At 38.3% G+C, this 18055-nt stretch overlaps 1 protein-coding gene across 7 annotated transcripts in view; it reads left to right on the forward strand.

The window, feature by feature from the left end:
- LOC127009875 (receptor-type guanylate cyclase Gyc76C-like) overlaps positions 1 to 18055 on the forward strand; it is a 183113-nt gene that overhangs the window by 141705 nt on the left and 23353 nt on the right. For all 7 annotated transcript variants that reach the window (XM_050883356.1, XM_050883352.1, XM_050883357.1 and 4 more), the window contains 4 exons: positions 13278 to 13426; positions 15018 to 15225; positions 16946 to 17114; positions 17731 to 17889. In XM_050883356.1, the coding sequence (XP_050739313.1) occupies positions 13278 to 13426; positions 15018 to 15225; positions 16946 to 17114; positions 17731 to 17889 (685 nt within the window). The remainder of the gene's footprint in view (positions 1 to 13277; positions 13427 to 15017; positions 15226 to 16945; positions 17115 to 17730; positions 17890 to 18055) is intronic.

Below are 18055 nucleotides of genomic sequence, written 5' to 3' on the forward strand. Positions count from 1 at the left end.
TCAACAACACTGTGGCTGATTTTTCTATATTATCCCGTTTTTCATGGCGTGGTTGGTTGGTTTTGTTGATCTTTTTATATGACTTTGTGCGGGTGAGGTTGTAATAACGACTTAATTAACTCTGGAAATCCAACACTTCTAATTTCGTCCCAAAAATGGAAAGCCTAAATAGCCTCATAACTGTCAATCACAAGGCGCGGTTAGTTGGTTTTGTTATTTTTTTATTATATCAATTTTTACGGCAGAGTTTGTAATATGTCGACTTAACTCTGGAAATCCAACACTTTTAATTCCGTCCCAAAGATGGAAAGCCTAAATACCCTAATAACTGTCAATCTCAAGGTGCGGGGAGTTTTTTTTTATTTTTTTTTTATTATATCAATTTTTACGACAGAGTTTGTAATATGTTGTAATAGTTTTGTTGATCTTTTTATATGACTTTGTGCGGATGAGGTTGTAATATGTCGACTTAACTGTGGAAATCCAACACTTATAATTTCGTCCCAAAAATGGAAAGCCAAAATAGCCTCATAACTGTCAATCCCAAGTTAGTTGGTTTTGTTATCTTTTTTTATCGCTTATTACGACGCAGTCTAATGTCAGCTGTGGATATCCAATACTTGTGAATTTCCGTCCCAGAATAGGAAGTAAAAAGTCAAACTAGCCTCAGATCTGAATTAATAGTAGGACTTGGGTAGTTTGTTTTATATATATATGTTATTGTTTTTTATGATGAACATCCAACACTTCTAGAAGCAGTGAGTTGCGGGCTTTTTTTTCATTATTGTTTGCTCTTTTTTCCTGGAGCTCTTTGCTGTAAAAAAAATGAACTTCGTCCCCCAAAAAGCGGAATTAAAAAGCCAAACTAGCCACACAACTTAATAAATACTGATACCACCTTTAAAAAATCTGTCGAGAATCCTTTTATCATTTTATCATTATCTAGACACTTCTGACAATATTTCTTTTTTCAGCTTATCAATATCACTAGCCTATTTCCTCTCATAACTATTTTTTCTTCCCTTTTCCTTTGTTCTTTGCTATTTGAACGCGTTACTTAGCACACTGTTATTTCTTTTCCTTATTCTTAATCGTCATCTAATTTTATCTTCACGTGACCTATTATTTATTATTATTATTATTATTATTATTATTATTATTATTATTATTATTATTATTATTATTATTATTATTATTATTATTATTATTATTATTACCACTCTATTTTTTGGCGTAGTAATATATTAATAAGTTTTGGTATGTTGAGTCTTGTGTTGAAAGAAAGATAGAAAGGAAGAAAGAAAGAAAAAGAGAAAGAAAGAATTGTAGATACAGAAAGTGGGAGAGATAGAATGAATGAAAGAAAAAGAGAGGAAGAAATAAAGAAAGAAAAAATGGAGAGAAAGAAGAAAGAAAAAGAATGAAAAGGAAAGGAAAGGAGAGAGAGAGAGAGAGAGAGAGAGAGAGAGAGAGAGAGAGAGAGAGAGAGAAGCAAGAAAAGAAAGAAAGTGCCCAATGAATCTAGGGTTGTGATAAGGGAATTTAGCGTGTGTGTGTGTGTGTGTGTGTGTGTGTGTGTTTAGGGCCACCACCATTCCTTGCACAATCCTTTTTATTAGATTATATGGAAGGTTTAGTATATAGGGCACTAGGCTAGGAGTGAGACCCCCCTCCCCCACCAACCCCCCCACCCCGTCATTTCACAGCGGGTGGTAGTTAAGAGAGAGAGAGAGAGAGAGAGAGAGAGAGAGAGAGAGAGAGAGAGAGGGTTTTCATACATACATTCTTATCATGATGGTCGTGAAGAAATGGTAAACGTATCGTAACTTTCATCGTATAGGAAAGAGTTTGATGATGATGATGATGATGATGATGATGATGATTAATTGACTATGCAAGAATTATCATCAATGTAGAGCAGAGGGAAGTTTATTTTATTTTTGTTAAGTAAATAGAAGAAAGAGTTAAATAGCAAAAAAAGAAAATAGTTTTAGAATAAAGGGAAAGAAAACGAAGTCGAAAGAAGAAAGATAAAAGTTAGACAGTAAACAGACAAAACAAAAAAACAAAAACAAAGAAGAAAGAATAGAAGAATTAAACGGTAAACAGACAGCAAAAGGAGACGAAAGAAGAACCAAGAAAACAGACAGAAAAAAAAGAAACGAGAGAAAAAAAGAAAAAAAGATAGATACATATTCAAACAACTGATACGAAGGTTTAAAAGTTGATGCTAATATTAGTATCAACAATAAACAGTGGCTGACTCACGTTCGTAGCCTAAAATGTTTTCTGTGCCACGCGATAAAGCAATGTGGAGTCTCTAAGTAAAGTAAACTATGATGCGCGTGGCTTCAGTGCTCATCTCCGTGCTGGCTGTTTAAAATATGAAGGAACAGAAGAGATATTGAAAGTTAGGAAGCAAAATGGACGACAGGAAAATAAGGAAGAGTTAAATAGTAAACAGAAAGGGAAAGAGGCAGGAATAGGAGTAAGAGGAAAGCGCGTGGCCTCAGTGCTCATCTCCGTGACCTCCGTGCTGGCTGTTGAAGATATAGAGGAATAGAAGAGATATTGAAAGTTATGAAGCAAAAATGAAAGACAGGAATATAAGGAAGAGTTGAAGAGTAAACAGACAAAGAAAGACAGGAACAGGAGTAAAGAGAAGATGCTGGCTGTCGGAAATATAGAGGAATAGAAGAGATATTAGAAGTTATGAAGCAAAAATGAAAGACAGGAAAATAAGGAAGAGTTGAATGGTAATCAGAAAGAGAAAAAGACAGGAACAGGAGTAAAGAGAAGGTGCTGGCTGTCGGAAATATAGAGGAATAGAAGAGATATTAGAAGTTATGATGCAAAAATGAAAGACAGGAAAATAAGGAAGAGTTGAATGGTAATCAGAAAGAGAAAAAGACAGGAACAGGAGTAAAGAGAAGGTGCTGGCTGTCGGAAATGTGAAAGAACAGAAGAGATATTAGAAGTTATGAAGCAAAAATGGACCACAGGCGTATAAGTAATAGTCAAATAGTAAACAGACAGAGAAAAAGACAGGAATAGGAGTAAGAAGAAAGATATATACGTAGTTACGCAGACAGAAAAGATGACGTGAATAGGAGAAAGAAGAATTGAATAGTTAAGAGATGGAAAGAAGATGTGAATAAGAGAAAGATAAACATTAAAACGAAGAGAAAAGGCAAAAGTAATAGGAAAAATAAAAATAAAAGACATGACAGAAAAGGAAGAGTTAGAGATAGAAAGAGAAAGATACGAATAAGAGAAAGAATATAAAGAGTAAAACGGACAGAAAAGACGAAAGAAATAGGAGAAAGAGGAATAATGAAAAAGAATAAATAGTGAAATGAGAAGGACTAAGAATAAGAATAGACAGTAAAGAGAAAGAAGATAAATAGTAAAACGGACAGAAAATACGAAAGTAAAAGAGAAAAAAGAATGAATAGTAAATAATAAGAAATAGTGAAATATGGAGAATTAAGAAGAATAGATAGTGAAACAGATAAAAGAAAGAACATCACTAAAAGGAAGGCAAATTAGTACAGACAGAAAGCAACAAAGAAAAACTGAGATCAAAATAATAAATGAAAATAACAGGAACAGAAACAGGAAAAAAGGAAGGGAAGAAGGAAGTCGATAGGAAAAAAATGAAAAACGAAACGAGAGGAAAAAATAAAAAACAATGAATAGAAGAGATAGAGAAATATATATAGTTAATAAGAAAGTAAGGGAAAGAAGACAACGAAGGACGAAACAAGATAAAGATAACAAAAACAAGAGAAAGTAAAATTAATATAAAAAAAATCGGTGGTGGAAAACAAGTAAGAAAAATCGTATGTAAGAGAAAAATAAAGACAAAAAAGAAGAAAACACAAGACAAAACGAAAACAAAAGATACATGAGAGAAAAAAGTCAGACAAAAATAGAGAATAAAAGAAAGAGAGGATAAAAGATAAAATAAATAAGATAGTAGAGAGAGAACTTGGCAAGCTTATAAGATCATGGGTTGTTGTGCTCATTATTTTCCTTATACGCAAACACATGAATTAGGACGCAGCAAACATAGGGCTTAAAAAAGAGAAAACAGAGAAAATAGTGGAGTCGACGGTACGCAGGTGGGCAGGAAGGTGTAAATAAGGAGATGCAGGTAAAGGAAGAATTCTACAGGTGTGTTTGGGAGCGCAGGTAAAGAGGTTGAGGAGGAACATAGAGAACATTGAAAGTAAAGGAATGAGCAAGGAATGGAAGATACTAGAGTGAGGAAGAAGAAAAGGGAGAAAGAGGAGAAACGAAGTGGTAGAAAAGAGATGAGAAGAGAAGATTATAGAAGCAAACAAACGATAGTAATGACAGATACACAAATAAATAAATAGACACTCAGATGGATAAATACAGGTAGACAGATAGATGGATAGAAAGATAGATACGTATAATACTGTTTCCTCGTGTCTTTGGTTCTGAAAAAAAAATATGTAAAGAAGAGAAAAACAAATGAATCGTGTTTTTTGGAGAGTTGTGAAGATGAAGTTTGTTTGTTTGTTTGTTCCCGTTTGTTGTAGTGAAAAGGAGGAAGGGAGGGAAGGAAGTTGGGAAAGATAAAAAGGGAAAACGTGAAAGATACAAATGCTGGAAGAGAAGAAGATAGATGAAAGAAAGGAAAAGAAGATAGAAGGAAGAATAAGAGGGAAGTTGGTGGAAGAGAAGAAGGGAAGAGGAGATAGAAGAAAGGACAACGAGGAAGATGTGAAAAAGAAAGGTGCTGGAAGAGGAAGGGTGGGATAAAAGAAGGGAAAATGAGATAAAAGAAAACACAAAGAGGAAAGATGTGAAAAAGAAAGGTGCTGGAAGAGGAAAGGCGAGATAAAAGAAGGGAAAAGGAGATCAAAGAAAACACAAAGAGGAAAGATGTGAAAAAGAAAGATGTTGGAAGAGGAAAGGCGAGATAAAAGAAGGGAAAAGGAGATCAAAGAAAACGCAAAGAGGAAAGATGTGAAAAAGAAAGATGTTGGAAGAGAAGAAGGTAGATAAAAGAAGGGAAAAGAAGACAGACGAAAGAACAAAAGAGGAAGATAAGGAGGGAAGACATGAAAAAGAAAGATGGTGGAAGAGGAAAAGGGAGATAAAAGAGGGGAAAAGGAGACAGAATAAAGATCAAAGAGGAAAAAATAAGAAGGGAAGAAGTTAGACCAAAATAAAAGATTATAAAGCCACATTCCTTTCATGTTTCATCGTCACACCAAAAAAAAAAAGTTAAAGACCGTAACTTTCTTAAGAGGCAAACAACCGCGCGGAAGGAATTAGGAAGTTAGTGAAGAACATAAAAACAAAAACCGGTGTCTTGCGAGAAATATATTTAGTTTACATACACCATATTTCTTTGACCTATATGTGTTGTTGCATACAGAGGAAGACAGATAAAGAGAGAGATGGATTGACATAGGTAGGTACGCATGTAGATATAGATAGATAGATAGACAGATACTTATTTGAAAAGATAAATAAAGGTGAATGTAGATGTAGTTAGGTGAGTAGGAAGATAAAGGAGATGAAAAAGGAAGGAAAGGAAAAGAAAGACACTGGAAGAGAAGAAGGTAGATAAAAGAAAGGAAAAGGAGATAGAAGAAAGAACAAAGAGGAGAAAATAGACATAGATAGATAGGCAGATACATAGATAAATAAACAAATACATAGGTAGATAAATACAGATAGGTAGATAGATAGATAAATTGATGGAAAATTGTATAAATAGATAAAGTTAGTAGGAAGATGCACTGATAGATGGGTAGAAAGATGGATGTATAATAATAAAAAGTAAAAAAAAAATAATAATAATAGAATAATTGTGAACGAAGATGATGATAGTGACAATGAAGATAGTAAAAGTGAAGAAGGAAGATGAGAGGAATGGATAAAGAAATACGATGGAAAGGGAAACAAGGAAGAGGGGAAAAGGGAAGAAGAGAAAGGATGCTAGAAGAGAAGGGAGAGGAAAATAGAGGAGAAAATGTATAAGGAGGGAAAACATGAAAAGAAAGATGGTGGAAAAGAAGAAAGGTGATAAAAGAAGGGAAAATGAAGAGATAGAAGAAAGAAAAAAGAAGGAAAATAAGGAAGGAAAACAGGAAAAGAAGAAGGAAGCTCACAAAAGAAAGGAAAATGAGGAGATAGAAGAAAGAAAAAAGAAGGAAAATAAGGAAAACATGAAAAGAAGTGAGGAATAAAGAACTAATGAAGAAAATGGTAGAAGAGATGAAATGGATGAGAAAGGGGAAGAAGGAGAGGAAGAAAGAGTTAGAGAAAATTATATGGAATGAGAAGGGGGAAGGAGGAAAGAGAGAATGAAGGAATGAGCAAAGAAAGGAAGATAATAGGAATAAAGAGGAATAAAAGAGAGAAAGAGGAGGAACGGAGTAGTAAGAAAGAGATGATAAGAAAAGGGAGACATTAGAAGATAGGGAGGAAGAAGGAGGAAGAGAAAGATGATGATAGTGATAGAGAAAACTTATTGAGAGAGAGAGAGAGAGAGAGAGAGAGAGAGAGAGAGAGAGAGAGAGAGAGAGAGAGAGAGAGAGAGAGAGAGAGAGAGACCACCACACCACCACCACCACCACCACCATCACCACCACCACCACCATCACCACCACCACCACCACCATCACCACCACCATCACCACCACCACCACCACCACCATCACCACCACCATCACCACCACCACCACCACCACCATCACCACCACCACCACCACCATCACCACCACCACCATCACCACCACCACCACCATCACCACCATCACCACCACCACCATCACCACCACCATCACCACCATCACCATCACCACCACCACCACCACCATCACCACCACCACCACCACCACCACCACCATCACCACAACCACCACCACCACAACCGTCCTAGTTTTTTTTAGTTTTTTTATTATTATTTATTATTAGAGTGAGATGCATAATAATGATAGCAATCTCTCTCTCTCTCTCTCATGACTTAATCATTTCCGCATTCCACTCAAACATAAAAAACAAGAAAAAAAAAAACAAGTATCGAACGTACAAACAAATAAACAAACAAACAAAAGAATTTAAAACGTTCTGTCATTTTGTTTTGCTTTTTTTACATTTTTTTTCATTCCTAATATTTGTTTTCTTAATAACTAACTTTTAAAACTACAAATATGAGCGTTAATGGAGAATAATGTGAAGTTGTGGGTAGCCTACTGCGCATCTACGAGAGAGAGAGAGAGAGAGAGAGAGAGAGAGAGAGAGAGAGAGAGAATAGTGTGACTGCGATGCTTATATTTGGCAAGTCTATTAACAGTTTTCATTCTTTCCCTCTTTATCTTTCTTTCGTTCCTTATGTTCTCCTCCTTTCTCTCTCTCTCTCTCTCTCTCTCTCTCTCCTCTTCTTGTTCTATCTCCCTTCTTTCGTGTCTTTAACCTCCTTCTTTTCCTTTTCTCCCTTCACTCTTCTCCTCCTCCTCCTATTTCTTCTTCTTCTTCTTCTTCTTCTTCTTCTTCTTCTTCTCCTTCTTCTTCTTCTTCATTCTCTTCTCTCTCTTCTCCTCATCTTCTCCTTCCTCTTCTCTCTCTCTCTCTCTCTCTCTCTCTCTCTCTCTCTCTCTCTCTCTCTCTCTCTCTCTCTCTCTCCTATCCATTATCTCTCCTTCCTCCCACCTTCCTTCCTTCCTTCCCTTGTCCATCCATCTCTCCTCCTTCAAACTGTCCCTTCCCTCCACTCTTCCCTCCTCCCCTCCTTCTCTCTCTCCCCTTCTTCCTTTCCTTCATTTTTTCCTCCCTCCTTCTCTCTAGTAAACACAGATATTGCGTAGTAGTAGTAGTAGTAGTAGTAGTAGTAGTAGTAGTAGTAGTAGTAGTAGTAGTGGTAGTTGTAGTAGTAGTAGTAGTAGTAGTAGTTGTAGTAGTAGTAAGCAGACAACACATTAATAATACGAGTCACGAAACAGCGCTAAGAAAAACAAACAAACAAAAAAAAACAATTAGGAGAGATGTCATGACTGGACTCTCTCTCTCTCTCTCTCTCTCTCTCTCTCTCTCTCTCTCTCTCTCTCATTTTCTTTTATTCTTTTTCATTCTTTTCTTGTTGCATTCCGAGTTTTTATACTTTTTTAAATTTCGTCTCGGATTTCTTTACCTTTTCCCTTCTTTTATGTTACTTCATTCCCACTATTTTTTATATAATTTCTTAGTTTCTCTCATTTTTTCATTCTTTTTCATTTTTATTGCATTCCCACATTTTACTTTTAGTATAATTAATTTTTTAGCATTTTGTCATATTTTCCCTAATTTATGTCATATTTTCCAACTTTCTTCCATTTTTTAATTTCTCTCTCTCTCTCTCTCTCTCTCTCTCTCTCTCTCTCTCTCTCTCTCTCTCTCTCATGAAAAAGTGTATCACGTGACCCTGAGTGTAGGAGGAGGACAAACACATGAATAGCGGAGGAGGATAATGAATTTAAGACTTTGTTGAAGGATTAAACGTGAGGGAATCGAGTAGTCTTTACGAAGGGCACTTGAAGGACGCATGCGATTAGGGAAAAGAGGATCGAGAGTGAAGGAATCAAGAATAGGGAGTGGATTAAGAGTTGAAAAGTATAAGGATTGGAAGAAAAGTATAAGGAATGGAAGAAAAGTATAAGGAATGTAAGAAAAGTATAGGGAATGGAAGAAAAGTATAAGGGAATGGAAGAAAAGTATAAGGGAATGGAAGAAAAGTATAAGGGAATGGAAGAAAAGTATAAGGGAATGGAAGAAAAGTATAAGGAATGGAAGAAAAGTATAAGGAATGGAAGAAAAGTATAAGGGAATGGAGGAAAAGTATAAGGGAATGGAAGAAAAGTATAAGGAATGGAAGAAAAGTATAAGGAATGGAGGAAAAGTATAGGGAATGGAAGAAAAGTATAAGGAATAGAAGAAAAGTATAAGGGAAGGGAAGAAAAGTATAAGGGAATGGAAGAAAAGTATAAGGGAATGGAAGAAAAGTATAAGGGAATGGAAGAAAAGTATAAGGAATGGAAGAAAAGTATAAGGGAATGGAAGCAAAGTATAAGGAAACGAAGAAAATTAAGGGAATCGAAGAAAAGTATAAGGAAGTGAAGAAAAGTATAAGGGAATGGAAGAAAAGTATAAGGGAATGGAAGAAAAGTATAAGGGAATGGAAGAAAAGTATAAGGGAATGGAAGAAAAGTATAAGGAAACGAAGAAAATTAAGGGAATCGAAGAAAAGTATAAGGAATTGGAGAAAAGTAAAGGGAATAGAAGGAAAGTATAAGGGAATGGAACAGAGGTATTAGAGAATTGAAGAAAAGTGTAGGGAGTTGAAAGAAAAGTATAATGAAGTGAAGAAAGTATAAAGAAATTGAAGAAAAGTATAGGAAATGGAAGTAAAGTATAAGGAATTGAAGAAAAGTGTAGGGAGTTGAAAGAAAAGTATAATGAAGTGAAGAATGTATAAAGGAATTGGAAAAAGTATAGGAAATGGAAGAAAAGTATAAGGAATGGAAGAAAAGTTTATGGAATTAAAGAAAAGTATAAAAAAACTTAGGAAGGTATAAGGAAACGAAGAGAAATATAGAGAATCGTGGGAAGCAATGATAGGATACGTGAAGGACATATATTAAAGAGGATTAAGAAGGAATTAGAAAGGAATTGAGGAAACGATTAAATAATGGAAAGTATTAACTCATGAAAATTGTATATAAGAAATTTGCAGGATATGTTAGTGTATAAAAAAAAAAAAGGATTTGTTTGTAAAGGATAAGAGTATACAGAAAGCGAATGAAGTAAGATAAAGGAGTTTGATAAAGGAAAGAAAAAGAGATAAGATAAACTATACTTCAAATGATGTAAATAGAAAGAAGGAGAAAGAATGTGACGTAGAAGACACGATAATAATAATGATGATGATGATGATAATAATAAAAATAAGAATAAGTATACGAATAAGAATGAGAATGATGATAATAATGATAATTTGACATCTGCTTCTTGAGATTTAAATAAGTTTGTTACTATGGCAAGCGTGTCTAAATATGTTCTTTGTTGACTACTACCACTAGTACTACTACTACTACTACTACTACTACTACTACTACTACTACTACTACTAATAATAATAATAATAATAATAATAATAATAATAATAATAATAAAAATAACGTCAATAAACCCAGATTACGAGCTTACAATATTGGATAGGACACGAGTTAGCAAATTTAAAAAACAAAGATGATGAGAGAGAGAGAGAGAGAGAGAGAGAGAGAGAGAGAGAGAGAGAGAGAGAGAGAGAGAGAGAGAGAGAGATAAAGATAATACGGGATAAAGAGAGCAAGAATAAACAGAATTAATGAAGAAAGAGAAAAGAATGGCAGTTTAAAAGATAAGAGAAGATAACAAAAAAGTGTGAAGGAAAAAAAAGTGAATAGAGGAAGGAAGAAAAGGGGAAAGAGAACTGGAGGGAAAAGACTAGTGAAAGAAAGAGGAGAGAAAATGGAATAGAGAGAGATTGATAGGAAAGGAAGGAAGGATAGAGAGGAGAAAAGATAAGAAATTGGAAGAAAAGAAGATAAATAGAGAGATATAAATGGAAAGCAAAGGAAGGATAGAGAAAAGAAAAGAAATTGAGAGAAAGTAAAGAAGAATAGAAAGATTTTGACAGAAAGGGAATGCAGGATAGAGAGAAGAGAAGAAATTGAGAGAAAGTAGAATAGAAAGACTTTGACAGAAAGGGAATGAAGGATAGAGAGGACAGAAGAAATTGAAAGGAAGAAAAGAAGGTGAATAGAGAGAGAGAGAGAGTAATAGGAAGGGAAGGAAGGATAGAGAAGAGGAAAGAAATTGAATGTAAGAAAAGGTGAATAGACACACTAATAAAAAGAGAAGAAAGGAAAATAAAACAAAAAATACGAAAAAAATACAGATGAAGGAAAATGTGAAAATAGGAAGAGGAGAGAAAGACAAGCGAGAGAGAAGAAAAGAATATAAAATAGTAGAGGGAGAGAGAAGAGAATAGGTGAAAAGGAAAGGGAGAAGAGAGAAGAGGAAGAAGATTAATTGCTTGAGTGTATTTATGAGATGACCAGAAGCCGTGTTTTATGAGGGGGAAGAGAGAGAGAGAGAGAGAGAGAGAGAGAGAGAGAGAGAGAGAGAGAGAGAGAGAGAGAGAGAGAGAGAGAGAGAGAGAGAGAGAGAGAGAGAGAATAATACTTTTTGTTCATTAGATTATTATAAGAAAAAAAATATGTATGATACGGAACAAAATCTTGAATTAGAAGGGAGAAAAGCAAAGAGAGAGAGAGAGAGAGAGAGAGAGAGAGAGAGAGAGAGAGAGAGAGAGAGAGAGAGAGAGAGAGAGAGAGAGAGAGAGAGAGAGAGAGAAGGGGATTTACCTATCAAATTAACCAGGTAGAGGCATCAAAAGGTGTGCCAGGTAAGCTTCCAGTACCTGCCAGGTGTGTAGCGGGAAGGGGATGAAGGGGAGTTACCTGTCCATTCAATTAACATATTCCTCATCATCGTGGAAGCTACGAGACAAAAGAAAAAGATAAATTTTTAAGTATTATTGTGGAAGGTTATATATTGCGTAAGCGTAAAATAAGTAAAATAATAAAAGTAAGTGTCGTTATGAATAATGCAACCTTGATGATACTAGGATAAGAAATAAGTTAAAAAGCGTCAACCAATATATTTGTGGAATATTGTATCACTTAGGATGTCTTGAATAGGTCAAAGATATCGAGTTTGACTTTTAATCTTGGCTTTGATATTGAAGCAAAGAAAAACAAAACTGCATCGCTAATAATGTTAAAACTAAAAATAATTAAAAAAATAATAATAATAATTGTGCTTCTGGAAAGTAGTATCTTATATGCGCCTCCGCGGATGTTCTCAACTTTACCCTTAGTCCTGTAGAGCGTATAGAATTTTTTTTTAAATAATTATGGAAAATGTAGCGTCGATGACAATAGAGTAAAACAACGTTGGAAGAATCAGCAAATATAATAATGGATAGTTATGCCACGCAAGTGATTCTGTGAGCAGTAACGAACAGCGATTGAAAGAAAATTGTTACATCTGGTATTTGTCTTTTTTCTAATACACTGATAAGGTCCGTGCTGTGTTATCTTAAGAGCTCGCTTGATAACGTTCGAGACTAACGGGACGAGACGTAGAAACCGTGCGTTAGTTTGTTGGTTCGTGGCAGTTATATATAATCCAACTTTCTTAAACGCCGCATTAGCCTTCATGAACACCAATGTGGCGGATTTGTCTTTGGTCCGTTTTTCAAGGCGTGGGGAGCTGGTTGGTTTGGTTGAGTTTTTTCATTACTTTCTACGACTGAGTTTGTTATATATCGACTTAACTCCCTCCCTCCCTCCTTCCCTCCCATCAAACCAAATCTCATCAGCTAAATCCCTCCCTTCCTTTTCCCTTCCTTCCTCAACCCCTTCCCTTCCCTTCGTTTCCTCCCTCCCTTCCTCCTTCTCTTGTTCCCTTCCTTGTTTTCGTCCTAAAATGGAATAAAAAAAGCCAAACCAGCCACATAACTTAATATATACTAATACGACGTTTAAAAATATGGCTTGTCTTTTTTTAGTCGCGTTGTGATGTATTGTTATGGCACTGCTGTCTTCTTTTTTTTTGTGCTCCTTTCCTCCAGCCCTTTCCCTCCCTCCCTTATTTCCTCCCACGCCAAACCTTCCTTACCATCCTTCCCTTCCATCCCCTTCCTTCCCCTTTCTCAAGAACACCAATCCCCAATACCCCTTTTCCTCCCTCCTTTTCCTTTATTTGTTATTTTTTTTTATTATTTCCTCCCACACCAAACCCTTTTCCTTACTAAGCTTCTTCCATCACAGCTAAATCCTTCCCTTTCCTTCCCTTCCCTTCCCTTCCCTTCTCTTCCCTTCCCTCGCCTCTCACACCAATCCCCACACAACCCTTCCCTTCCTTTCCTTTTCCTTCCTTTCCCTTCCCTTCCTTCCCTTCACTTCCCTCTCCTCACACACCAATCCCCACACAACCCTTCCCTTCCCTTCCCTTCCCTTCCCTTCCCTTCCCTCCCTTCCCTTCCCTTCCCTTCCCTTCCCTTCCCTTCCCTCTCCTCACACACCAATCCCCACACAACCCTTCCCTTCCCTTCCCTTCCCTCTCACACCAATCCCCACACAACCCTTCCCTCCCTTCCCTCCACCTCACCACAGCACCTCTCCGCCTCACGCACCTTTCTCCCCTCACAGCAAAGTCTGGTGAGCGCCGTCTCGTTTGACCTGCACGGGCTGTGGTATCAGAACCTGGCTAAGTACAAGGGCGCCGTGGTATGTGTCAAGATGATCCCCCTCAACCAGAAGCGGCCCGAGCTCAGCAGAAACACCATGAAGGAGATGAGGTGAGATGAGGATGCTGTTGGGAGAGGGAAGTTGAGAGAAGGAAGAGGAGAGACAGAGAGGAAAGAAGGGATATAAAGTAAGGAGATGCGAATGTTGGTGGGAAGGGAAGTAGAGAGAAGGAAGAGGAGAGGAAGTAGAGAGGAAAGAAGGAAGAGATATGAAGTAAGGAGATGGGGATGTTGGTGGGAAGGGAAGTAGAGAGAAGGAAGAGGAGAGGAAGTAGAGAGGAAAGAAGGAAGGGATATGAAGTAAAGAGATGCGGATGTTAGTGGGTGAAGGAAGTAGAGAATAGGAAAGAAGATGGGAGTAGAGAGGAAGGAAGGAAGGAAGGAAGGGAGAGAAGTAGAATAATCAGGAAAGTAGAATGGGAAGTAGAGGAAGGAAGAGATGAAGTGAGATGCGGATGCTGGTGTGAGATTTAAGTAGAAGATTAGTAGGAAAGAAGAAGGAAGTAGAGAGGAAGAATGGAGGGGAAATAAAGAAAGTAGGAAAGAATGAAGGGAAATAAGAGTAAGTCAAGATCTCGAAAAAATAACTAGAGCCAAAACATTAAAATAAAAATTCATTGTATCAACATCAATTTAAATTTCCCGCGGCTCTATGAGTAAAAACATGGCGCCTGTGACGAAGATGACCAAACTCTCTTTTTCTACCATTCTCCTGTTTTCTCATGTTCCTGTGCTCTTTTTTTTCTCTCTTATAATCGCTAAAACTCCATCATATCGGTGGCGGTGGCCGAAATGGTAGCGTACTGGGCCCACATTCACCGCGTGATGGACGACGCGGGTTCGAATCCCCACCCCACCTTTTTTTTTCACCGCCCGGTGGCTTAAAACTACCAAATGCCTGTCTCCTGAAGACCAAGACCACCCGGACTCTAGAGAAGAAGCCGTCCAAGCGAATCAAGAACGAGTTCCGGGGGCAGCAGCCAATGCAAGATGGGCGCACTGCCGCCGCCAGAACAAGCCAGAACGGACCATCAGCTGGCACCCCCACCTGGAAAGAAGCCATCAGGCCCATCAGTCCCACCCAAGGAATGCCGCAGCAGGCAACAACGTAAAAAAAAAAAAAAAAAAAAAAAAAAAAAAAAACACTTATTTTGAATTTCGCGCGTCTCTTTTCACAACATGGCGCGAAACTCTCTCTTCGTTTCTCCTGTTTTCTGATGTTCCTATGCTCTTTTTCTCTTTGTTCTCATACTCTCTAAAACTCCATCATATCAACACTTATTTTGAATTTCACGCGTCTTTTTTCACAATATGGCGCCAAACTCTCTCTTCGTTTCTCCTGTTTTCTCATGTTCCTGTGCTTTTTTTTCTTTTTGTTCTCATACTCTCTAAAACTCCATCATATCAACACTTAATTTGAATTTCGTGCGTCTCTTTTCACAACATGGCGCCAAACTCTCTCTTCGTTTCTCCTGTTTTCTCATGTTCCTGTGCTTTTTTTTCTTTTTGTTCTCATACTCTCTAAAACTCCATCATATCAACACTTATTTTGAATTTGGCGCGTCTTTTTTCATAATATGGCGCCAAACTCCCTCTTCGGTTCTCCTGTTTTCTGATGTCCCTGTGCTCTTTTAACCCTCAGGAACATGCGGGAGATGAAGCAGGACAACGTGTGTGCCTTCATCGGGGCCTACGTGGAGCACAACAAGACGAACACGGGCGGGGAGCGCACCAAAGTGGCCCTCGTGTCGGAGTACTGCCCACGCGGTTCCCTGCTGGACATCCTCGCCATGGAGGACATCAAGCTGGACTGCCTCTTCATCTCCTCGCTCGTCCATGATCTCTTGAGGGTGCGTAGTGTTGTGTGTGTGTGTGTGTGTGTGTGTGTGTGTGTGTGTGTGTGTGTGTGTGTGTGTGTGTGTGTACTTATCGTTTTCTTGTTTGGTGCTTTCCTTTTTTTTTTTTTTTTTTTTTTTTTTTCATCCGTTTGTCCATCACTGTCTCCCTCCTCCCTTTCTCTTTACTGTTTTGTATTTATGTCTTCCTCCTCCTCCTTCTCCTGCTTTTTTTTTCCTTCTCCATCTCCTTCTTCGCTATTTCTTACATTTTCTCACTTAGCATCATAATCTCCTTCCTTCCTATTTTCTTCTTATTATCATCTGTTTCTTCCTCCTTCTCCTCCTCCTCCCCACTCATCTTCCCTTCGTCCCGCCATTTCTCCCCTTCTTCCCCTTGTAGTGCTGACTTGCCTGATGGGCGAGCCTCCCATAACTCACTATGCGAGTGGGGTACCTCAATGGCCGACTGGTTAAGGAGTGGCTCTCCCGTCTCGCTGGTCGCGGGTTCGATCCCCGGCGCCGGCAAAACCTTTCCTTGTCTGGATTAATTTCTCGTGTGTTTCGTTACACGCAGAGGTCGTGTGGGAGTGTAGTAAAGAGCAAATTCTTGGCATTTCACCCTCACAAGAGCCTGAGCAAACCCAACCTATCCAAACCTAATATCCACCTTACCTAACTTATCCTAATCTAACCTAACCTAACCTAACATTCAGTTAGCCTAACCAAACAACCAAACCTAATCTAACCTATCCTGATTTAACCTAACCTAACATCCACCTAACCTAATCTTGTTGGTGGTAGCGAGTGTTCTAAGGCTAATTGGTTCACGGATAGAGAAAAGTCATATCCGTCAGGGTTACTTTATTCACAAAAACACAAAGGTCATTAAGACAAGCACATCACATAGAATAGGTGTTTGTTTGTGTGTGCGTTTGTGTAGATGTAGTGTAGTTGCAGCGCAGACTCATTAAGTGCATTTCTGTGCAATGTTTTCGTCGCGCTCCCAGTCTCCGTGTTTCGTCTTCCCGTGTTCATTGTTTCTTTCTTTGTCACTCGTTTATCTTCCACTGTCTGTCCTCGTCCTCCTATTGTTAACTCATACATATTGTTCCAAATATACACCGACACATAAATGTTATCTAAACTACACTACATCCACACAAACAATCACCTATTCTATGTGCTGTGCTTGTCTTAATGACCCGTGTGTTTTTGTGCATAAAGTAACCATGACGGATATGATTTTTCTCTATCCGTGAACAAATTAACCTTAGAACACTCGCTTCCACCAACAATCTAACCCAACCTAACCTAACATCCACCCAACATAACTTAACCTAACCTAACATCCACCTAAGTTAACATCCACCCAACCTAACCTAATCTAATCTATAACCTAACATCTACCTAACACAACTTAACCTAACCAAACATCCATCTAACATAACTTAATCTAACCTAACATCCACCTAACATAACTTAACCTAACCTAACATCCACCTAACACAACTTAACCTAACCAAACATCCATCTATACATAACTTAATCTAACCTAACATCCATCAACATAACTTAATCTAACCTAACATCCACCTAACTTAACATCCACCCAACCCAACCTAACCTAATCAATTATATAACCTAACATCCACCTAACATAACTTCACCTAACCTAACATCTACCTAACCTATCATACACTCATTACGTCATCTTCCTCCTCCTCCTCCTCAGGGCATGATCTTCCTACACTCGCACTTCGGGCCTCACGGGAACCTCAAGTCTTCGAACTGCGTCGTGAACAGTCGCTGGGTGCTTCAGATCACCGACTACGGGCTTCACGACCTGCGATGCGAGACCCTGAACCAGCTGGAGAGAGACGACCAAGTGCAGTTCCATAGACGTGAGTAGAAAAGAAATTGGAAGGGAAATAATGTAGGAAAGAGCTGAACAGGAATACAATGGAGGAGATGAGGTGAGATGGGGATGCTGGTGAGGAAGGGAGCAGAGGATGAGGAGGAAAGAAAAGGGAAGTGGAAAGGGTGGAAGAAGGAAGAAGGAAAGAGAAAATGGGGTTGGGTGGGGTGATGGGCGATTGAAGAAAGGGAAAATTGGGTTATGGGGTGATGGACGATTGAAGGAAGGGAAAATTGGGTTATGGGGTGGGTTGGGGTGAAAAAAGGTTATGGGAAGGAAATGTATGTATGAATGAATGCGTGTATACTACTTATAATAATGCATGAAGAAAGGGTGATAGATGATTGAAGGAAGGGAAAATGGGGTTATGTGGTGGGTTGGGGTGAAAAAAGGTTATGGGAAGGAAATATATGTATCTATGAATGCCTCTATACTTATAACAGTGCATGAAGAAGGAAGAAAAATCGAGTAGGCCTATGTAGGAAGATAAGGGACGATTATTGATTATTAAGGGACGATTAGGTATGTGCTTGTAATAAAGACAAATACGGCGCTTCAATAATCAGAAACCTCAACCCCTCCCCCCCTTGCCATGCCCTTAGAGATGCTGTGGCGCGCCCCGGAGCTGCTGAGGAAGGGGATCGACGCCCCCGGCACGAAGGAGGGTGACGTGTACTCCTTCGGCATCATCTTCCACGAGATCATAGGTCGCCAGGGCCCCTACGGCATATACGACATCGTGGGCAACGACGACGCGACAGGTGAGAGGTTAAAGGTATTCAGGTGAGAGAGGATTTGAGAGAAAGAGGGATTGAGTAAAAGAGGGTATTAAAGAGATTCTGGGAAGGGTTCGAATGAGAGAAAGAGAGTTAAGGGATGAGTGAGGCGAGAAAAGGGATTTTGGGATGGGTTCGAGTGAGAGAAAGA

This window comes from Eriocheir sinensis, chromosome 42 (assembly GCF_024679095.1).
Source record: "Eriocheir sinensis breed Jianghai 21 chromosome 42, ASM2467909v1, whole genome shotgun sequence".
In the NCBI taxonomy this organism is placed as follows: Eukaryota; Metazoa; Arthropoda; class Malacostraca; order Decapoda; family Varunidae; genus Eriocheir; species Eriocheir sinensis.